The 24269-nt window shown below is 40.3% G+C and overlaps 1 protein-coding gene across 1 annotated transcript; it reads left to right on the top strand.

Moving 5' to 3' along the window:
- Positions 1–219: 219 nt before the first annotated feature.
- Positions 220–23092, top strand: CDC37L1 (cell division cycle 37 like 1). Its single transcript, XM_042964128.1, has 7 exons — positions 220–512; positions 4405–4686; positions 7564–7657; positions 13819–13934; positions 14294–14416; positions 18354–18518; positions 22494–23092. The coding sequence occupies exons 1-7, from the start codon at positions 381–383 to the stop codon at positions 22593–22595; spliced, it is 1014 nt and encodes a 337-aa protein (XP_042820062.1). The 5' UTR covers positions 220–380; the 3' UTR covers positions 22596–23092.
- The last annotated feature ends 1177 nt before the right edge of the window (positions 23093–24269 follow it).

Below are 24269 nucleotides of genomic sequence, written 5' to 3'. Positions count from 1 at the left end.
CCACGGTGCAGAGCGAAGGGAACGCTAGGCCACAACTAAACACTATGTCACCCGCAGCGCCCTTAGGGGGATGTTGGCATCGCTCAAAGGTTTCAGAGAGCACAACCTTAAACACGAAGCCCTGACCCACCCCCTTCACGCACGCCCAGAACCTGCCCTCCCAGCCCCAACCCCCAAGCAGGAAGTGACGTAGCCAAGTCAGTCCGTCTTCTTCCGCCGTCCGCGGCCCAGGCCAGCGCGGGGTGTGCGTCGGCGTCGCGGCCAGCAGAGGGATTCTGGGTAACGGCCCCGGCAGGCTGGGGCGGCTGGCTCCGCGCAGCAGGTTCCGCTCACGCCAAGCCCGTTGGCAGTGGCGGCTCTAGGGCCGGGGGCAGCCGGACATGGAGCAGCCGTGGCCGCCGCCGGGACCTTGGAGCCTCCCTCGGGCCGAGGGTGAGGCCGAGGAAGAGAGTGACTTGGACGTGTCCCCCAGTTCTCCCCGCTGCCCGCAGCTGCCGGGCGGCGGCGCCCAGGTGAGAGGGGTCCCGCGTTCGGGGGCGGGGAGGGGGGGCGGGATGGGGAGGTGCCGGCCTGGGGACCAGCGCGGCCCTGCCCCTGCGACCCTCCCTGTACCCTGTTCTGCGTCCCCATCTCACTCCCGGGGGTCAGGGGCTTGATGCCATCCCGCGGCTATTGTAGCATCTTCTGAGGGCTTCTGAGAAGGGCTGGCCGTGTATTCCCAATCTCCACCTCCACGCACACCTTTTCACCTTGGCTAATTTCTTCCCATCCTGGAAAGATGTTCCTCCCCCTTCCCCGCCCCCCCCCCCCCCCGACAGCACCCAGATTTGGGGCGGCTAACGCTCTAACGTTGACCCTTTGTCTCCTCGTGCGTGTTTTTACCCGAGCACTTTATTCTCTTGAAGGCCCTAATGCTTGTGCCCACTTAATAGTTAGGAACAGCGAAGGGTTGGTTGTGTTTCAATAATTCGCTGAGCTCCTGACTTTATACAAATTTAGGATCCAATTTCATTGACTTTGGACATCCGAATAAATTCCGTAAAACCTCGCTTTTGAGGGGGGTGTAAACCCGTCCCATTAATGTGACCATTTCCCCTCCAGTTAGGTTTTTAGTTTTGCTCCACATCAGTCTCCAGTGAAAACACATAGGCACACGTTTGCCCTTTTCTTCGGAGTTCTTCCTCAGATTCCCGGTGCTACTTGTGGGTTTCAATCCAGCCTTCTTTCCTCTGAAACTTACCCAAATGAGGTACCCTTTGGGATTTTTCTGAGTCCTGTCTTAGGGAGTGCTTACCTACTCATCACCTTATCCCGGTTTTTCTCCTAATCTGGGTGTTTTGGAAGAATATTTTAAGAACACAGACTAAACACGAATATGTCCGGAGAAACGGTTATGGACGTCTCTACTTTCCAGGCTTCTTGCAGAGTAGGGTCCCTAAGAGCTTAATTGAATTAACAGCTTTTCTCTAGGCACATCTTGCTGTTAGCAAAGATGAGTGATTTAAATCATTTGCTAATAAGTGTAAGGTCCTGTGCCCAGTACACTGGGTTAGTTGGCTTCAGGGAGAAAAATGCTGTTTCATAACCATAGACTGTACTTGGGCCAGCCAGTCTCTGGGAAAGTGCAAGGCATTTTTTAGGAGGACAGAATGAGCGTCGACAGGTTAGTAGTCACCCCCTAATTATGGATCGCTAGTGTCATCTGTATATGCAAAATGTGTTATGTGAGCGTATAATGAATGTGTTATGGAGGGGGAAAAATGAACAGCAGCTGGTCTTGTCAATTTTGAAGGCATATGGAGAGAAAATAAAAGGTCTCCAGCATTTCAGCGCCTTGTGGTTGAATCACAAAAGTAACCTGAGATAAACTCTGAACTTCGAGAATATCTGTGAGGGGCGCCTGGCTGGCTCAGTCGGAGGAGCATGCGACTCTTGATCTCTGGGTCGTGGGTTTGAGCCCCATGTTGGGTGTAGAGATTACCAAAAAGATAAACTTGAAAATATCTGTGTATTAACTCTTTACTTAGGCACTCGGAATTGTAAGCTTATTTAGCTGGAGATATTTTCTAAGTAAACAGGCTTACCTTCTTCATTAAACGTGATTTCTCTGAGACTCTGTAGCCAGTTAGTGGCAGAATTAAAACTGGCACCCACTTCTGCCTTCTACTACAGTGTTTTTTCCTACCTGCTGCACTTCCCATCCTGTGATGTCACACCACGAGGCTGAAACTACCTTTGGCGTTACGTTTTGCCAAGTGACTAATGCTAAGTTTGTCCATGTGTTTATAACCTACTTACTTGTCTTGCTGGCTTTAGGACTTAAGTTTTTGGATTGGGATATTTGGAAAGAATAAAATGTTAAATTCAAATTGTAAGCATTTTATAATCTTTTCAAAAAACAGCTTCGGTTTAATTTTACCAGACATGGGGAATCTAGACATCTTAATGTCATATGTGATGTACAGTTCTGAGATCCAATTAAAGTAAAAAGCAATTGGGAATTTAGAGATCCTGTTTGAGCATTTTTAATTGTAAAGTGATGTTAGTAAACCTAATGCCAGCAGTTCCTTTTTTGAATTTATGTTCATGAAAATATAGTCATGTTTAATGTTCCCCTAAAACCTCAATATGTTCACAGGTAAAATATGACCTTTTTTGTTTTTTGTTTTTTGTTTTTTAATCATCTCAATACATGTTGGATAGTTTGCTCAAATGCCAGATGTTGTCTGTATAGTCTGTGGAGAAGAATTTAAACATGAATCATTTTTAGAATTTGGAAATAAGATTTCTGTGTTTGATTTGAGACATGAATATTTGCTCCCACACAATTTGAAAATGCAGGGCATTTCCATTTGTCCATATGCCTTTCTTAGTATACTTTTGTCTTTTCTTATAAGATAAATTTTATAGCTTCATTTTTCTCCTTTTCCTGGCTCCTGCTCAAGCATAGCTAGGCTACAGTTATTCTTGCTCCTATTTTCAGATAGCAAAATATGTATATCTATATATATTACTTGGTTGGTTAGGGCCTTGTGATACCTGGGCTTCAGGCCTACTAAATGAGTAAATAAAACACCGGAATAGCAACAACATCCACATTTGCTGCAGTAGAAACCTAAGACTCGGCTCCAAAGTAAAGACCTTGAGTGCTATTTGCCTCAAATATTTGTAAAAATACTTGCAAAACGTATTTGCCACCACTAGTCTGTTACAAGAAGTGAAGAATCATTTATTCATCTAAGACTTACGGAATTCTAGCCCCTCGAGAAGCTGATAGTTGAGTAGACAATTAAGCACAATGTTGTGTGAAAACGCCACTAAGAAGTATGCAGACCTTGGGTGGGAAAGGAAGGATTAGAGAAGGTGTAAGGAAGTGATGCCAGAATCTGGAATGGAGGTAGGAGTTGGGGGGGTGAGGGGTTGCCACGGTGAAAGGGGTGGGCGGTGGAAAGAAGCAGCAAACAAGGGGGAGAGTAACTGGAACTGAGTCTGGAGAGATGGTAGGAAGTGAGATCACGAAGGACTGCGCCACGCTGCAGAGTTTGTGCTTTATCCCAGGACTCTAAGAACGAGGAAAATGATCGGATTTGGTTTTTGGCAAGATCACTCCAAGTCCGGTGTGGAGTGGAGAATGGCTTCGTGTGAGAAAGACTGTATTTATATAATTGAGGTATGAAATTATAAGGACTTGAGGAGTGGTGCAGATTAGGGAACAGATCGAAGTAAAATCGTTCGGAATACGTAGTTTGAAATTGTTCTGCGTTTTGGCTGAGAAGTCTTAAAGAACGAACCTTCAGCTTTTGTTTTATAGAGCTGAGGTATATAAGGAATTAAACACTAAAGTGCCCTACATGTAGTGGTTCGGTAAACATTATGACTAATTCCTGTTGCTTATGAGTGGAACAGAGGCAGTCATCAGGGTGGACCAGTTTTGTTGTGTTTTTTTTTGTTTTTTTGATAGCTCTGCCTGTTTTGACTAGGATTAAGTTAAAGACTATCTGTGTGATGGAGAACAAAACCCTAAAGATCTGGTTTTCAGCATATTGTAAGGTGAGGAACTAGATTTAAGCTTTTGCTCCCAATTATTGTGCTGTTTCAGTACTACGAAGCTGTCAATCGAATGTTTCTTGAGCACCAGCTATGTGTAGAACATTGTGCTGATGATCAGGCTTTTTGCCTGATGGTTGTCAAGGAAGTGGTATATAGATTAATAAAGGAGCTTAGAATCTAGTTGATGAAGAGAAGACCTATAATATAAAAGTATAACTCTGCATACACAGAAGGCAGAATACCTGTGTGCCAGAAAAGACTGTACAGAAATCCTTGACTGCAAGAAAATAAAACCGTGCTGCACAAACATACCCGTCGCCGTCTTCGTTTCTTACAATATTGTTTTGTTTCCAGATGTATAGTCATGGAATTGAACTGGCTTGCCAAAAGCAGAAAGAGTTTGTCAAGAGCTCTGTGGCGTGCAAATGGAATCTCGCAGAAGCCCAGCAGAAACTTGGTAGCCTAGCCCTGCATAACTCGGAGTCCTTGGATCAGGAACATGCCAAAGCACAGACAGCGGTATCGGAGCTGAAGCAACATGAAGAAGAGTGGAGGCAGAAAGAAGAGGCTCTCGTACAGAGAGAGAGAATGTGTCTGTGGAACATGGATGCCATTAGCAAGGATGTTTTTAATAAGGTACGACGTCTGATTGGGTCATAATGAAAGGAGAAGAAATTGAGTGTGTGTACAGACCGGTTGTGCACATTTGGTAGCAAAGCGGCAGATTGCTGTGAATGGTGTACAGTTTTGACAGTTTATGAAAAGCGTTGGCTACAGGAAACCTGTATCCCCGTAGCGTCGAACGGGGGTGGTCGTGAACGCGACTGTGTGGCGCGGACCTGAAGCATAGCCGAATGTGAGTGTTGACTGGAATCAGACCGCCTCGGACCTCAGCTTTGTCACATGCTGCTGCTTGTGACCTTGGGCAAGTCACTTAACCTCTCTAAGCCTCAGTTTCCTCAGCAATAAAGGGTGGCTATGAAGACTAAATACGGTAATGTCTTAAAAGCCCACGGGACGGGGCCTGGCATGTGGTAAAGCTCAGATGTTACGAGAGCTCTCTGCTGTTTCTGTCGGCTTGCTGTCCGCTGCGTAATGCTGACGTGCAGATGCGGAGTCTGTGAACGAGTGTTTCACTGTTACTTCCTGGTGTGTATTTAGTAAACCTCGGGTAGTAATCCAGATTTAGCATTACCAACATAACCGAGAGGACCAGTACGGTACTTTTGCCAAGTTAGTAGTCATTAAGGGTAGTGTTCTGTTTCGCCCTCGATTTCGTGGGCTTTATTCTTTGTCGCGTCTGAAGAAGAAATGGGCAATGAAATGCATTTTTACTACTGTGCAAAGTAGTACTTCTTTTTCTTTGTAAACTTAACTCACAGCTTCAGGGATAGACTGTTCTTTCTTGTGTAAGTCCGTATTCACTTTATCTTTAACCATCATTACTCTGTAGACTTCTCAGTCTATAACACTCTTGGTTTCTGTCCTAGCATCCACTCGCAACCTACCCTCTTAAGCGCTTTTAATTTCCTTCCCTTGGACCAGCGCTAGTTCTGCCGCAGCAAGTAATACACACAGGTTAAATGTACACGACTAGCTCGATCAGTGCTTTATCACGTTGAGAAAAATTGTGAGTGCAACATGTTTATCACAAAAGACGAAACAAGGGCGCCTGAGTGGCTCGGTGGGTTAAGTGTCTGACTCTTGATTGCAGCTCAGGTCATGATCTCATGCTTGTGAGATGGAGCCCTTCGTTGGGCTCTGCGCTGGGCATGGAGCCTGCTTGGGCTTCTCTCTCTCTGTCTCTGTCTTTCTCTCTCTCTTTCCGTCTCGTTCTCTTCCTCCCCTTCTCCCTTCCCCCCTCCCCCACTACTCTCCCCTCAAAAAAAAAAAAATTAAAAACAAAACAACACACGAGTATGTGAAATAGAATTGAAAGGCTTCCTTCACTTCCAGTTTCATTTCCCAGAGATAACCACTGTTAACAGTAAGTTGTATCTTTCTAGACTTTTTATGTACTCATGCCAGTATATATTTATTTACCCCTGAACACATACCACGATCATTCTTTATCTGAATGATTCACTGTGTCTGTCTATACATATTGTTCCAAGGGGTGTGTCTTCTTAGCACTTACTTTATTTCTGGTTTGCATTTATACACCATAACTATTTAAAATATTTTTTTTCTTCCAGAGAGAATGGTCAAGGCAGTGTTTCTTTGTTTTATAAAGTTAATGTCTCCTAACACAGTGGTCACAAAGAAAACATTTTCATTTGTCTCTGCTTTTAATTGTTTTTGTTGTTGTTGTTGTTTGTTTTTGAACTTGGGTTATAACATAGCCTACATTTATACCACATTTTAATTAGGATTATCTTTATGTTCCAGTCATTTGCTCAAAATCGTACATTGCTTTTGTCTGGGAGCTTGAGACTTGAGAGGACTGGTCTAGATCTGCGCTGTCCAACTCGATAGCCGCTAGCCACATGTACTATTGAGCGCTTGAAATGTGGCTAGTCCGAATTGAGATGTGCTGTAAGTGTAAAATACACACCAGATTCTGATGACTTAGTACAAAACCGAGTAAAATATTTCATGAATATTTTTTTGTCTTGCTTACATGTTGAAATGATCATATGTTGGATATGTTGGTTTAAATAAATGGGTTACTAATTTCATCTGTCTCTTTTTGCTTTTTAATGTGGCTAATAGAAAACTTTATATTTGTGACTTGGATTATATTTCTATTGGACAGTGCTGGTCTAGATAGCAGGTTATGTAAAAGAAAAAATGCTTTTATTTTGAAATATGTAAATTTGTGTGCTTTCAGATTATAAACTGGCAGAGCTGGTTTGCAATTTTCTTTTTTGGCAGTGATGATCTCAAGGTTTAAATGTGATCACAGAATGTTCTGAGAAACTGTCCTGCCAGTTTTTCTGGCTAGATAAAAACTTCATCTTGATCTGCTTTATGACTTATTTAATTGAAAATAAGCACTTCCTTAATAGAATTTGCACTTGATTTCAGAATCAAATTGTTTGGCCTTTCCTAAGAAAAGTTTAAAACCAAGGGTCTATATTTTAGGTTTATGTCTTAGCCAAGAAGTTATATCAGATATACTTCATTCTCTATATGCTTTGAAAATCTAAGTTTATTTCCAGCAAGAACTCCGAAGATTAGACTAGAGCTGCAAATATTTAATAGCAATGAATAATGCAAATTTACATGCAATTCATGTAAAGGATCTCTCTGTGCTTTAATAGGGAATTTGTATGATTTCTAAAGTATTTATAATTTTCACACATACATCACTTTTTAAAACTGTCGAAACCAGTACAGAAAATTTTAACTTTTTAAATGAGTTTAACAGATAAATTTAATGATATAATATCAGTATAATACTGTACCATCTTGTCATAGTGTTTATAGGAAGGATTGCTAGGCATTCAGTATCTGAGAAAGATTCAGTTAGAATATAAAATCTGATTTTAACTTAAAGAATTTTTTTCTTAGAGTTTTATTAATCAAGATAAAAGAAAAGAAATAGAAGATGAAGATAAATCCAAATCATTTATGCAGAAATATGAACAAAAAATCAGACATTTTGGTAAGTGTGCTGCTTAGTTTTCCTTCTTTTATAAAGTGATACCGTAAATATGTGTACAAAAAGTGTCTGTATTATAATGGGTACCAAAAAGAAGGTAAATGACAAAACTCCTTTTGGATAGCCACTTCTGGCACAGTTGTACAGCTCTCGTTTTAGACCCTTTTTTTGGATAATAAATAGATTGACAGCAAACTAAGTTGTGAAGAGCAGCAAAACTCAGTCTATTATATAATGCTGCCCTCTAAGACCTAGTCTTTGTTTACTCCACAGCATCTTTCTGTTTCCCAACTGGTCTTTGCTTTTTCTCTTTTTCCCTCTTTGCTTCCATTGGCATCTGATTAGCATTCGTTATTTGCAGGTTTGGGAATAGTTGCTGTATAAGTCACGCAGATCCTTCAGCTGCTATTCGGATGAGTACAGTAATAGAAATATGTCTACAGGGTACTGAAAACGAGTTTCCTCTATTGAAGAAAGACAGCGGGCTTGGGGTGATGTAGTGAAGACTTCGCACAGGAGGTGACATCTGAGCTAGACTGAAGAACACACAGGAGGAGGTCCCCGTGTAGATGAGGGAGCAGCAGCGAGTGCAGAGTTGGGAAATAACGTGTTGCACCGCGTAAGCAGTGTGGTGCTGCTGGGAGAGAGTGCTTCTGGGAAGTGTTAGTGGTTAAGGTTCAAGGTCTGTATTTTGATCCCAAGTCACATGTTAATTTAGTCAACATAGTTTTCATTTATAGTATGTTCATCTTATTAAGTGGCATTTGGAAATATACTTCCAAAGGTGTTTTTTTTCCCCTAAGCGTTTAGAATTTCATTCATCTTCAGTTACGTTAAAACGGTTGCTGCTACTATGGATTTTTCCCCTTTGTCTGTAGTTCATTCATAAAGGATTCATTTTTCTCACTCTCTTTGTTTTAAAAAAAGAAAGGCTGTATATTCGAATTAAGTAAAGAATAGAACTTGACGAAGCGAACAGGGTTTACTTTTTACAATTTTGTAAATGAGTCTTGGTTGTGACAGTGTGATTTGCCACTCCCACCTGGAGTCCTTGCTTCCATGTACTAGAAGAGCATCTTTTAAGGTGCTCTCACCCAGATGGCCTTCTGTAAGCTTTGGAGCCATGGGAAGCCTAATGGTGCAACATGGTCCCCTCATTTTTGCTGCAGACAGAGCACTTTAATAAGCAATTCTGTGTGGGAGAATGACCCAGCCTCACAGGGTATTGTAACCCATCTGGCACTACGACTCTTTAAGTCCTCAGCAAAACACTTAACCATTCCATAATACCTGCTTCTGGGTGGTGATGTTTATAGGACCAGTGAATTTCGTGAGCCTCTTGTCTTCATGTCTTTTGTTGTAGAATGAATTTCTGGGTCAAGAAGTAATGTGATGTGGGCAATAACTCATTTAGTAGGACCACAGACGTGTTAGTGGTGGAAGCATGGCACCACCATGCGCTGGTTTCTGCTACTGGCAAATTAGGTATTGAGAGGCTATCCTGGAATATCCTTAATGGGAGATCCCGTGCCATTGAATCTCTGCATGATCTCAAGTCTGCCACCGAGAGTCCTGAATTTATACAATATTATGCAAACAGGGAGATGGCTGAGGAAAAAAGCTGACTTGACCTCCATACGTAGAGGACTGATAAGGAGAGGTTTTGCCATTGCGTGTTGGGGCTTCCATTGTCTCATCCCGTAAGACTAATCAGAGCCTTATTGTCTCCAAAGTCAACCAGACCTCATAGCCACTCCCAGATTCACACTGTGCCTGTTTTTTGATGGAAATGCACGCTGCCTTTTTCCTTTGGAGGAGATGTCCTACTTGCCGCAGTTCCTTGGATCCCTAGAAATGTTACTAAGGTAGTAGGCTCCCAAATTTTCCATGTGTTTTTTTCCTACTTTCTGGCCTGCATATATCTTACCAAGACATCTGGGATACCTGCCACTTCCTGCTCACCAAGTTCTGTCAGCATGACGTGGACCAGCTTGCAGGCATGCGGGATGGTGGGATGATGGAAGTCCCTGTGGACTGAATTGTGGCACAGAGCAGCCAGAGACCTTAGGCAGCTCAGTGGAAGTGTAATGCTGTTCCTGCTGGGTGCAAGCAGATGTTTCTGGTGTTCTATGCTTATTATGGCGGAGAGTGAAGGAAGCATTTGTCAGGATTATGACTACATTGATACACTTCTTCAAAGTGTATCACATCTGGAATAGCAGCTGTAATTAAAGTTTCCGGCGGAGGCTTTCCAAACTTGGCTTGCATTCCCAACTCTTGGAAGGCACGAGCCTGAGACACAGAGAGCTGTGAAGGGCTCCGGTGACCTGACACCGGTTACTGCCCTGCGGTTTCATGTGTGCCTCACATTAACATTTCCATTGTGCTGTTTGTTGACCATCTTACTTATGTGACTTTACCATCTAATGATAAATGGTACAACCATATCGTGGAGTATTTTGAAGCAATGAAATCTTGGATTTCCCTCCCTACAGTTGAATTTAATTTGTTAATTTAGTTAACTCGTGTTTTATAAATATACCAATTTAGCAGCAAAGTCTGTTTTCTTTTCAGTTTCCCAGAAGTTTTATTCCAAGTCCTGTGCGTCTCTGACCTCATTTTCTTTGTGATCATCAGAGCTGCTTTTTGATGATCTAACACGGTTTTTCATGGTACATCAGCTTTTCACTTCCAGCCAAAGTTAGCTGTGATTTAACATCTTTGAATCTATGTGGGATGTCGTCACTGGAATTTTTACTGAAAGATGTAAATGTTTGCATAAATACTCTGATGGGATTTTTCTCATTTGTATTGAAGGTAGATATTCCATTTCCTCAATGTAAGCGCTTACACATTGCTTTTCGAAACCACATTGATACCCTGTTTTTTGAAAAACATTTAGTATAAAAACTCCTGAATAGAATGTGGAGTGAAATGAATAGAAAACTAATATGCATGATATGATTCTAATTTTTTTTTAAATTTTTTCAGTGTTTATTTTTGAGAGAGAGAGCGAGCACAGGAGCAGGGGAGGGGAGAGGGACAGCAAGAGAGGGAGACAGAATGAGCTGTCAGCACAGAGTCTGCTGTGGGGCTCAGACCCACGAACCGTGGGATCATGACCTGAGCCAAAGTTAGACATTTAACCAGCTGAGCCACCCAGGCACCTAATTTTATTTAAGTAATTAAAAATAAAGCCCTGGGACCCCTGGGTGGCTCAGGCAGGTGTCTGACTCTTGATCTCAGTTCGGGTATTGATCTCAGGGTCATGAGTTCAGGCCCTGCACGCTGGGCGTGGAGCCTACTTAAAAAAAATTTCCAGAAAGAAATACATTAAAGTGTTAACATTAACATTAATCATCTCTTGTAGTAGGATTGCAGATGATTTTCTGGATTTTTCAAATTCTTCACAATGAATATACATCATTTTTATAACATGAAAAAGAAGTATTTTTAAAGGGTTTATCCTAAGAATTCAAGGATGGCTTAACATTGGAAAATTTATTAACATGATTCACCATCTTAACAGCTTATAATAGTGTCACCACAAGACTTGGTGATCAGTTTGATGTGGGAGGAATGGAAATGTCTAGAGGAATTTCTAGAATTCTTGAGTGGGTGACATGGAGCCTGTGAAGCACTGCAGCTGGCAGGGAGAGAAAAATGGGTTTGGTGCCAAATAAGAGGAGTTTATGTGCAAACGTGTAGGTAGAAATAGTTGTCTGGTGGCAGGTGACTGGAAATACAGGTGATCTGGGACTCGGGAAATACAGAAGAAGAGGTTATTTAACTTCCACTGAGAAATTCTCAACCTTGTTGGGATGTTTTCAGCAGCTAGAGACAGGAAAATCATTAGTGTGATGTGAAGGCTTCAGATCTGGTTTTCTGTAAGGATAACGCCAAGAGGAAAGGGAAATCAGTAAGGTCGTGTGTCTTGGGCAACCGTTTTAGGAATCCGGTGGAATATCGAGAGCTGGTGGATGGACTGGGATTTAGATGTTCAGGAAAATACATACGTGGAAGCACACAATTAAAGCATTCTAATTCATCAAGATAAGGTTTTTCGAGCATTCAGAGATTGGCCGGCCGGTTGAAATGACTATATTAGTCTTCTCCAAAGCGTCTAATATTCGCTGAAAGAGGGAATTGTTCCCTTTTGTGTTGATACTGCCTAGTATGTACCCTCTTGTCAGGCACTGTCCCCAATGCTTCGTGTGTATTAACTCATTTAATTCTCAACAGAAACCCTCTGAATGAGATACTATTTTTAGCCCTATGTTACAGAAGAGGAAAAGGAGGCATAGAGCTAGCCAAGGCATAGGAGATGGTAAGGCCAGTATTCGGACCTAGGCCGTTTGTTTCTGAGTCTGCTTGTTTCAGTCACCACGAGAGATTGTGCTACTCGTAGTTTGTTTACAAATTGTAAAATAACGTCACAGTGATTTCAGGTATGTTGTTCCACTAAAGCCCTGGAGTTTCTTGAAGTATTTTGTTCATAAAATGCCACACTCTTTCCACGAAGGTGTGTGTGGGCTCTTGTAACCTGACGTGTCAGTTTCATGATAATCGGTATGCATTTTTGAAATCAAGTGATGAGAGGTATTTCTCAGATAAAGAAAAGCTGTGGTCAACCTCAAGTATTTTGTCTTAGGCATTAAATGGATAGTTTAAAATTTTTAACATTCGATGACACCCTCATGATCCTATAAATGTCACTAACCATTTCGTATTATCCTTCCTGTAAAAGAGACCAAAATGGATAGGATTTGGGTGCCTCAGTAAGTCATGATCCTGCCATGGAGAAGTAAACAGAAGCAGTGCTCTCTGTGTGGATGGTGGATAGAGTTGAAATACCTCTTCAGGACTCTAACAAAGCTAACGCAAAACTGCTTCATAGGATTTATTTTATGGCTTCAGGTATAAGAAATAAGGATTATGCTTTCTTTAGATCTGACCCTCAGAAGTTATTAGACTCTTTAACTGTAGCTTGAGAAGTAGTTTTAAGTAACTTTCAAAATCATTGTTTCTCAGAATTTAAAATGCCCTACTCACTCCATCTGAAGCATTGGGAAAATACTTAATAAAACTCTTTACGAGAAAATGCTAAAATGCTTCCTCCCTCCTTTATTTAAATGAGAAACAGTAATCATTTCTTTTCAGTCGATTCCCATGTGTTGCTAAACGTGTGTTTGTCAAAAAGACATTTGTCCTCAGTTTTGTTCTTCTTTGTGTTCTAATGTGGAACTTTAACATATAGAAGTTCAATTTGTATCTAGAGGAAGGATGTCACTGCCAAACTATTGACACCACCTTCTAAAATTTCCAGAATGCTTCAGTGACATACAGACTTCTTTGGATGAGTCTTAAGAGTCTAAAGCTAATGTTGTTCTACTTAATTTATTCATGTGTAAAGCTTACTGGACAAAGTTAAAAGCTGAACGCTTTGCTGGTTCCATGATGGTATTGACTTTTTGGCCAAATTTCTTATTAATTTGGATAAAGATACAGATACACCTTAAGTAGTATTTGGATTAGCTTGATATTTTGAAGCAAAATGGCATCTGCTTTTAAATATGCTTCACTAATTTCTAAAAGGTTTTCTGTGTGTTATAAACATGACTAAATGGTTAAAGTACATTTACTATTATCATACTTGATTGGTTTTCTCTGCTGTCAACATTTGACTTTATCAGCTTAGACATTTTTTAATAAATTAGAGATGATGGGGTTTTTCACTTTTATTACATCTTTGCTAAGTATAGTTTCTTGAGGTTTTGCTTTCTTCTCCATCTCTCTAATAGAAAAATTTGTATTCTGTGAGTAAATAATATTGAGTGTCTTGAAATCATTTGTACGTACTTCCGCCTAGGATGACCAGCCAGTTTGCCTGGAATTTCAGGCATTCCTCAGCTGCAGGATTTTTTTTACTTTAAACCAGTCGCCCTATTTTAACCTAATTATCTGAAATGAAACTTCCTGTGAATTTTGGAAGCTGTTTCCAATATATTGGGTATTGCTTTAAAAGAGTTTTATTCTTTCTTTGCTCTTTTACCATAACCTATTGCTGTAGTAATGTGAATTGTCTTTAAAGAGAATCATTTTAAAATACCATTTCTTTGTTTAGAAGAGTATTTGACAATTGTGATTTAATCCTTTTTTTATAGGTATGTTGAGTCGATGGGATGATAGTCAGAGATTTTTGTCTGACCATCCATACCTTGTATGTGAAGAAACTGCTAAATATCTTATTTTATGGTGTTTTCATCTAGAAGCTGAACAGGTATTGTGTAAACCTTGAGTTTCTGGGACCCTTAATTTAATTCTGATATGTTTTTTTGGTTTTTTGTTTTTTATGTTACTTCCTTTAAATGAAAACAGGAAGGTTATTAAATAGAATTATAATTTTTTGTTTTTAGACCTACTTGAGTTTACCGTGGGAACTTTTATAGTTGTTTTAGTTAGCATAAGGACATTTTGCCAGTAGGCTTTTTTTGCTGCCTCATTTCTTTGTTCCAGTATACTCTAAACCTTTTTCTTTTTTAGCCTATTTGAAAATCATGTTTTAAAATCCACATAGTAAGCACAATGTCAAATATATTTCCAGAGGTATTTCTTGGTAATTTTAATGTCTGTTTTCAGAAAGGGGCTCTAATGGAACAAATAGCACATCAAGCTGTTGTGATGCAGTTTATTATGGAAATGGCCAAAAACTGTAATGTGGATCCAAGAGGGTGTTTTCGTTTATTTTTCCAGAAAGCCAAAGTAAGTAGCTATTTAATATTTTTAAATGGGAAGATTAAGGGGCGCGCCTGGGTGGCTCATTCAGTTGAGCATCCGACTTCAGCTCAGGTCATGATCTCACGGTGTGTGAGTTCGAGCCCCGCGTCGGGCTCTGTGCTGACAGCTCAGAGCCTGAAGCCTGCTTTGGATTCTGTCTCCCTCTTTCTCTGCCCCTCCCCAGCGCTCTCTCTCTCTCTCTCTCTCTCCCTCCCTCCCTCCCTCCCTCCCTCCCTCCCTCCCTCTCCCTCCCTCCCTCTCTCTCCCTCCCTCCCTCTCTCTCCCTCCCTCCCTCTCTCCCTCCCTCCCTCCCTCTCTCTCCCTCCCTCCCTCTCTCTCCCTCCCTCCCTCTCTCTCCCTCCCTCCCTCTCCCTCTCTCCCTCTCCCTCTCCCTCTCCCTCTCCCTCTCCCTCTCCCTCTCCCTCTCCCTCTCCCTCTCCCTCTCCCTCTCCCTCTCCCTCTCCTTCTCCCTCTCCTTCTCCCTCTCCTTCTCCCTCTCCTTCTCCCTCTCCTTCTCCCTCTCCTTCTCCCTCTCCGCCCCTCCCCAGCTCTCTGCCCCTCCCCAGCGCGCGCGCTCTCTCTCTCTCTCTCTCTCTCTCTCCCTCTCTCTCCCTCTCCCTCTCCCTCTCCCTCTCCCTCTCCCTCTCCCTCTCCCTCTCCCTCTCCCTCTCCCTCTCCCTCTCCCTCCCTCCCTCAAAATCAAATATTAAAAATAAATGAATGGGAAGATTAAGCCTTAGCTGAGACCTCTTTGGTCCATATACGTTAAAGGAAGCCACCCAACCAGAATGCCACAGGCTAAACCCTATAGATTTTATACCGGGGGAAAAAATTACATTGCTGATCTCATGCTAATTTAGACTTAAGGGAGCTCTATAAGAGGCCAGTAAGTATTGACTGCCTACGAATGCAAGGACTGCAGCTTAAGATGATGCGAGTATAGTGTAGGTATGGTAATCCTCCATGTATAGAGCTCACAGTTTAACAAAAATAAAATAAAAGAACTCACAGTTAAAGAGAAATGACTTTTGTAATGGAAAAAAACAAGAAACAACCTAAAAATTCAACAACTAGAGGAATGGATAAAAACAATCTGTGGTACATAAAATATTATGCAGACATTAAAATTTAAGAATTTTTAATGATGTGAGGCAATGCTTTGCTGTAAATCAAAAGAAGTGATATGTATTGGCCATATTAAAGAAAAATAGACAAATCTTGAAAGATTAAATCCATTTCACACTCTCTACTAGATTAGTAATGATTGAAAAGTTGTACAAGAAGAACAATTAAGAATTCACATTGACTCTTGTAGAGGTATGAATTGGTGCAACCACTTTGGAAAACTTCCTAGTAGAGTTGAACAAGTGCTAAAACCCAGAAATTCTAGGTGTATATGCTAGAGAACAGGTTTCTCAGCATGTGGTCCAGGGACACCCAACAGTCTTCAAGACCTGGTTTTGGGAGGCCTAGAGTCAAAACCGTTTCCATAGTGACACTAAAATGTTATTTGATACAGAAACAGATGTGGGAATCCAGCTATCTTCTGTTAAGCCAGACTTGTCAGTAAATATTTTTGTTTCAGAAATACGGTTGTTTTTTTTTTTTTTTTTTTTTTATAAAAGTGTTATAAATGTTTACATGTAATGAATTTGTTATATTTTAGATAATTTTTAAATGCCTGGGTTTTAGTTTCTAACACAGTGAACATTGACAAATAATGGCCGACATAAACAGGAGCTCTTCAGGTTCCTCAGTCGTTTTCAACAGTGTAAAGGGAGTGGGGGTCCTGAGAGCATAAAGTTTGAGAACTGCTGCCCTTGAGAAGCAAGGCTACATGTGCAGATACATAATGTTCAGAGGAGAATTGTTCATAATAGCAAAAGCCTGAGAGCAACCCAGGTGTCTCTTGACAGTAGAAGGAATAAACTGTGGGATGTTCATTTGGTAAAATAGTAACCAGCGTCACTGTGGATGAAAAAGCAAAGAGTATCCTGTATTTTTTATGAAGTTTCAAAACAAGCAGAACTGAACAATACGCTGTTGAAGGATACATGCGTAAGCAGTAAAACCAAAGAGGCAAAGGAGTGACTTGATACATTTCAGCATACACAATTAGATGTTAGAAGGGAATACACCAAAAACTTAACTTTGATAACATCTGGATGGGAGAATTATAAGTGATTTCCATTTTCTTTTTTATATACTAGAGTGAAAATATTTTCTTTTATAAACAGGGGGAAAATGTATTAAATGTATTGAACTTTAACGTATCAGAGTGATAGTAGCTCTACCTTAAATGTTGTAAACTCTTCTAAAGTGCAGCCTAAGTAGGACATTTCCCCAAAACAGTAGAGTTTTAATGAGTAATGATGGAGCTGGTATTTTAGTTACGCTTATGATGACTGTTCTAAATTTCACTTGACACATAGGTATAACAAAAGCCATACTTTCTTCTTTGCCTTACATTATTGGTTGTGTTTGGACTAGTGCTTAATAGAATAATGGAACATAGCCAAACCGTGTGTATCCTTTGAAATTTACTTTGTCAAAGTAGAACTGAAAAGTCTTTAATCGTAAACATTATGTTCTTCATAATTTTTTTTTAAGTTCAGGAATAACTAACTTTCATAGAGTGCTTACCTTGTGCCAGGTATTATTCTAACAACTTTACATGGATTAGCTCGTTAAATCCTCATAAGATTTTATAAGGTGTATTATTTTCTATTTTACAAGTTGGGAAAGTAGCACAGAGAGACGAAGCAAGTGACCCGTGGGTTACTTCGGCAAGAATCAGTCCAGTCTCTCCAGACCTCAATCCCCAGGCCTTAGGCACGCCAGCACTTGTGCCGCTTGGTTCCTTTAATAGCAGTTGCATAACCGTTTGGGAAGGGTTACCTCTGGATATGCAGGCTGACGTCCTGGGTGTCCACACAAGTGCCATACGCTGATTAAAGTGAAATGCTGCAATTAAAGAAGTGGCTGCTGGATTCATAAAAAGATAAAATGGCAGCACGGAATGTTGTCTGCATGATTTGTATGGACATAATGCTAATAACTAATCCACAAGACCTAGACTACATGAAAGAAAACACAGCATTCCACACAAATGGGCCCAGTGAGATCATGGAATGAGATTTTGACAAAATCTCTTCCATCATTGAACTTAAAGCCTAAAGTCCTGTTAGTGTAGGGTATGTGCCATGTCATTCTTTACCTGCAGGGGAGACTTAAGTGGAGGCAACTGCCAGTTGGGTGTTTTACATCAAGAATCTTGCTTGCATTACATACATCATTGGAGGGAGTTCCCCTCCTGCAGCATACTATTCATACTTTTTCTCTCCATAATGTTGAAAAGGTATTTGCTTCACTAAAACACTAAGATGCTTCCGTAATGGAGGTGAATATTGAATTTTATTTAGTTTTCATGGTTTTACAAATAGGGAGTATAGAGTTGGAGAATTATTATAAACAGGTAATCGATGGAGAATTAGAACGTTTTAAGAATAGCCCTTGGTTGTTGCTTGGCAATGGGAAGGGATAGAATGAATATGACAGGTTAAATGAGACTTACTTTGGATCCTGTCAAGAATCTAGAAATACGGAGAATACCTACTTTCTTTTGTTATATTTGTGTGTGTGTGTGTGTGTGTGTGCGTGCGTGTGCGTGCGCGTGTGTGCGCGTGTGCGCGTGCTGTTTATTTTGCTGGAGCAGAGGGAAATGGACAAAGCCAATTCTTCGTATTCCTGTGAAATTGGTAGTTTTCACAAATCTGACAAGGATCTTGGTGTTTTCTACATACATTTAAACTATTCACCTTATCTTTACTTCCTTCACTTCAGATCTAATGTATGTTTGTTAGAATTTACTGTGTGGTCTGGAAGTCTTAAAAAACAGTCTTTGCTTCTTTGTGTTTTCTAGGCAGAGGAAGAAGGTTATTTCGAAGCGTTCAAAAATGAACTTGAAGCTTTCAAGTCAAGAGTCAGACTTTATTCTCAATCACCAAGTTTTCAACCTATGACAGTTCAGAATCATGTTCCCCATTCTGGTGTTGGATCTATAGGTTCGTTAGAATCCTTATCACAAGTAAGTTGGAAAAGCAAATACTTTATAAACTTATCAGCTCACACAATTTTTCTTCTTTTGGACGATTCTTCTTACATGTAATATATGTGAGGTCATTTTAAATATTTTCGCCTCAAAAGATAACTCTTTCATCTCATGCCATGTTTGGTCACTAAATAAATGTCTTCCCTCCCTTGGGGATTTAGACACCAAATTCCACTCCTTCAAATATAGAAGGGTTGTACCTGAGCATTTTTTTTCTAACGTTTATTGATTTTGAGAGAGTATGTGTGCGCGAGCAGGGGAGGGGGGAAGAGAGAGAGAGAATATCCCAAGGAGGCTCCGTGCTGTGAGCACAGAGCCCAACACTAGGGCTCGATCTCATAACCTTCGAGATCATGACTCGAGCCAAAATCGAGTGTCAGACGCTTTAACCGACTGAGCCGTCCAGGCCCCTTGTACCTAAGCATCCTTAAGGGCAGGTGTTACCTATTGATCATCTCAGTCCTAAACTTCTCAGCATGGCTCCTGAGTAGCCCCTCATTCTCAGTGGAACTATACTGTGAAGAATTTCTTAGGATGAGTTGGCTTCAGAGCATACATCTCAGTGGCAACCAAGGTGATTTGTTCCATGAGTTTATTTAACACTGTCTTATTAAATGTTGGCGTCGCTTAGCAGAGGTAGCATGCTTAGTATGTCAGTGCACCTTATGCTAAGCTGCTCTTTCTAGTAATATGCGTCAACCGTCTAAGCCTCTGCAACAAGATCAAGATACAGCTGTGTCGCTTATGTCAGAAGGAGAGGTTAGACCAGTGGTCTGATACTGTGGATTGCAGTTTTAAGTTACCACAACAAAATTGCTGCCTGTGCTAATTGTGGTGGCACTGTAATTGAGCTCAGTCATCTCTCATTTCCAGACCCCAAGATTCTAAGACCAACTTTAGTCAGGTTAGTCTGTTGACTACATAGTGAAAAGGGAATTCTCATTCAGAAGACAATGTGAGGAGAGCCCTGTAGTTGTAAATCTCATAAAGCAGTAGGAATTGAGATTTTCAGTACCTATACCTATGACTATAATTTCACCATTTCCGTTACATAAATTGTAGGCCAAAGTGACAATTTAAGGACAAGAGTTGATAATACTCAACTCAGCCAGAAATATTCTCAAGGATAGAAATAATGAAGATCTTGATTTTTACATAGTTAGTAATGTTACCTCTTAGATAGATAAGCAATATTCCCCCTTGATTTGTCCTGATTTGACATCTCTTAATGTCTTTAAATAGGGTAATGATTTCCTCTTCTTTGAGAAATAGCCCACATCTAACTAGTCTTTCCGAGGGAATTTTATGACTGTAAGACACCATCACATCCAATATATACAATATATAAATCTCCTAAAATGAAGATACCCCATAATGAATAGAAAGGAAAAAAGAGACTTGGAGGGACGTCATTGATTCTGAACATAAGAGGGAAAAGATCTACGTTAAAAGAGAACTGGCCTCTATTACCAAAGAGCTGCTTCTGGTCTGAGAGAACTAAGTTCTTATTGCACATACCGGTAGCAGCTGAGGCCTGCTGCTAGGCGTTCCTTGCTGTCACATTTGCGAGGTGCGGGGCTGAGATTGTACAATTTTGACACTTTGAAATTGCTGATATTATCGGGGTCGTTCAGACTTAATTCCTGTGGGCTAACAGACTGTTCCTCGTGGTTGGAAAAGTTGAGCATTCTGCGCCAGTCCTCCTGAGGGAGGGAAGGGCTGTGTAAAATTTCAGCTGGATGCACCGAAGGACTTTTGACTGGTTGAGGGGAAGCTTTTGGAAGAAAAGCTCACCATAATGATAATATCCCATTTTTATTATCATCAGTCTGTAGATTGCAAAATACCTTATATGTTGTTTCGTTTAATCTTCTCAAAACCCTGTGATTCATTTTCATTCATTTTTATGGATGAGTGAACTGAAGCTCACGGAGGTTAGGCAGTCGGCCTCAAGTCAGTCCAGCAGTTGATGCGGCTGATCACTCCGGTCCCGGATCTCTGTCCCCTGCACTGCTCACTCACCTGCACTACAGACGGTTGCTGAATCGCACGCTAGGAGCAGGACGAAATACGCAGTCATGTCCCCTTGGGAGGAACCGGTCACTGGGACGAGAAATGTGTTGGGAATGCTACTAGATGAGAATATGGGGTAATCAGTTCAGTTTAAGTGTGGATTAGGTTAGGTGTGTTCATTGCTTTTTGTTTTTAAGTCTCTCCGTAGATTTTACAGTTCCTGGGGAGATGGATCTTGAGTTCTGGAGGTCCTCTCCTGTCCAGTCTTGGTAGAGTAATTGTAAGCTCCGTTCTCAGGGCCTTTGGAATTGGGCTTGTGTTGTCAGTAAAGGTCTTAGCTCTGTTTCTTTGGAGAATGGGATAATGTAATGAGGGTTTAATAATTTTTTATAAAACTTAAATTTGGGTAACACTTTAGCTTTTCATTTTTTTTTTTTCAGTTGACAACAATCTTGTCAAATAAGCCAAATCCCCTCATCCTTAGTTTTGAGAGAACTAATCAAGGCCTCTTAGAGGTGTTGTGACAGTTACCCTAGGTTTTTCCTGTAGACTAGCTTTTTAATCTACTACGGTGTGCTAAGTTTTCTCTTCCAGGATTACATTGCATTAGGTGGCGATGGCAGGACTCGAACTGAGGTCTAACATCACGTAAGTGTTCCAGACCTCACTCGGTTGTTTGTGCCATTGCCTTCATCAAGACTTGATTGGGAATAATCCAACTTCTGGCTAGCTTTTTGACTTTTACAAATAATGGAATTACACATATTTACTTTACTAAGAGGATCTTCTGAAAACCCCGCCTACTTATGAGATGGGAAAGTTTACGGCATCTATCTTCTCTTTGGGCTGTTTTCCTCATTGGTGTTCATTAAATAAACAGATGAGGGGCGCCTGGGTGGCTCAGTCGGTTAAGCGTCCGACTTCAGCTCAGGTCACGATCTCACGGTCCGTGAGTTCGAGCCCCGCGTCGGGCTCTGGGCTGACGGCTCAGAGCCTGGAGCCTGCTTCCGATTCTGTGTCTCCCTCTCTCTCTGCCCCTCCCCCGTTCATGCTCTGTCTCTCTCTGTCTCAAAAATAAAATAAACGTTAAAAAAAAAAATTAAAAAAAAATAAACAGATGAAACTGGGTGTAACAGTAGTAAAACAGAGTAGCTGGCAGATATTCAGAACAACTGAATAGACAAAATTGACTCCTTAGGGAAGAATTTCATAAAGTCCTGGGTCTTTAAGGGCTTATGTCCCTAGTCATGGTGCTTTAACAAATAATGGTTTTGTTTTTGCATTTATTAAATAAGGTTTTCTTCTTAGCTTTAGAAACGAACAGATAGAATATTTAGGAACTACAAAAATTGAAATTAAAATGTTCTTTTATTCTCAATTTTTAATACATGGATCTAAGTACCTCTCAAAAGATTAATAATTTCTCATTTGAGTTTGTTTTTAATCTTTGAAAAACCAAAATACACTCTGAAGGTAACTAATTTTTACTCGGTAATTGTATTTTTTTCCTTATTCAAGTGTTTTGCATTTTTAATATTTACTGTGGTAATTAGATAGTAATCTTTAAAACACATTGCTGACTTAAAGTCATATCTTTTTTAAATTATCAATAGCTTTGTACACATAGTTACATGAAAGATGTACCCTTCTATGACTAAATAATTTAACTTGCACCGTTTTGTTAAAAGGGAAAAAACTGTTTATTACATTTCTGTTTTTTACGTATGTCATCTGTCTTTGCCACATCCTCTTTGGATGGTCCTGTCTATTTTTTTCTTTATCTTCTTGGGTTTCAACCCAAGTTTGACTTCTGAGCCCATTTTCTTTCCCACATACGTCGCAGAGAAATAGACAGTGTGAAACTGAACGTGTAGTTGTATATGCTGGCATAAAACTGGTTATCATCCATTGTTTCTTCCCTCTATTTATGTTTTCCAGAATCCAGATTATCTTCAGTATTCTGTCAATACAGCTCTTTGCAGTTTAAACTCAGTGGTACATAAAGAAGATGATGAATCCAAAATGATGGACACTGTATGATTTGGTTAAGACTGCTGAGGCCAAGTGCTATTTTGTTACAAGAAAGGAAGAACTTGGCTATTTTCTTGACACTTTTATGGGTGCTGCACTTTATTTTTGTTCGGTTTTGATGGGAGGGGAAAAAAGAGTACTGAAACGTTTTGTAAAATTTTTTTTTATGTGCTGCTAGGTTTTTTGTTTTTTTTCTGAAGAGAGGAGAGTGATACCATATGTTGTGGGACGTCAAACTGGACTTTGGGTTTTTTTGGTTTTCTTTGGCTACTAAATTTGCCTTTAATCTTATTGTACTCAATTTTGGAATCAAAGTAGGAAAATCTGCACAAATGCAATGTTTACAAGAACCGGTTGATTCTAGGAGGCATCTGCTACAGTCTCTTTTTATATGGGTATGTACATGTCCTACGCTACAAAAATAATTAAAGATAAAATGTACTTGTATCCTGCTAATTTAGCTGTCAAATCTGGTGTTTCATCATATTAAAAGCAATAAATCAGTAGTGGATAATCTACTTTACTAAATAAGCTGGGTGGTAAACATTAAAACAAAGTCTTTCCCTTTAAAATAATATTACATTTGTATTTTCGACACCATCAGTTAAATCTTTGCGTATAATACCATTTTTATATAGATACCGACTTTACCCCCTATGTATTCTTCAAGACTGTATTACTTAGAAGTTAATTTTATCCTGTTGACTTTTTAATATTAAGGGTTATAGTAATATAAAAAGTGATAAAGCTAACCTAGATTTTTTTTTTTAATAAGATAACTTCAAGCTCACTCTTAATTTCTTTACTTGACATAGTTTGGGATCTCTCAGGGAGCAAGTTTTAAAAGAATACTAATGGCCTATAAGAACAAACAGGAAGAATATTCTGATTTTTAAAATCATGGTTGTTTGTTTCATTCTTTATGTAGCCCAAGGACTTTTTTAAAAGGCAGGAGAACTCTTGAAGACCTCACTGCCTCGAGCTGCCCAACTACTTACTTCTAAGAATTTGGTGATCCTTGTCGGTAATGATGGCTTTTACCACATTTGTCCTCGCTGTCCTTAGGTCAGTTACCATAGAATGCTTCTGAGCTTTACTACTTCCTATATAATTCACTTCAGATGTGCCAGGGCGTGTGATGACTCGTTTTATTTGGAAGTAGATGACAGTGCTACTTGTGCTGTCCTTGTTATTGAGGATGAATCTTCGGACTTAGGGGAATGTGGGCTTCGGTGTGTATTGAGTGTGGGCTGTGGCTGAGTCCCACTGAGAGCAGCAGCACACATCTGGAAGACGGCTGACTGGGATTGGGAGTCCGTGTCTCAGTTTGAGAAACTGCTAATGCTAAGGGACCCGTACGGTGATCAGACCTGTGACCGTAGCCTCGTTTGCACCTTGGTTTGGCTGAGGTGATAAGGCACGTGGCACCAGTAGAAATGGACTGGAATTACTGACTCACACTTCTGGAACATCACAATCTTCCTGGTTTTCAGAATAAAACTTTCTGTGCTTTTGATATAAATATATACGCTATAATAAAATGTTTGACTAATTTATACGGTAATATTCATCAGCCTGTAATTTTTTTTTTTTTAAACTAATGACCTAGTTATAGAAGTTTTTTCTTTTTTTCTGTTCTGGAGCAAGCTCTTGTTTTCCCTTCCTGTCAAATAGAGAATAGAC

The sequence above is a fragment of the Panthera tigris genome, chromosome D4 (genome assembly GCF_018350195.1).
Source record: "Panthera tigris isolate Pti1 chromosome D4, P.tigris_Pti1_mat1.1, whole genome shotgun sequence".
In the NCBI taxonomy this organism is placed as follows: domain Eukaryota; kingdom Metazoa; phylum Chordata; class Mammalia; order Carnivora; family Felidae; genus Panthera; species Panthera tigris.
This window is presented reverse-complemented; position numbering and strand designations above follow the sequence as displayed.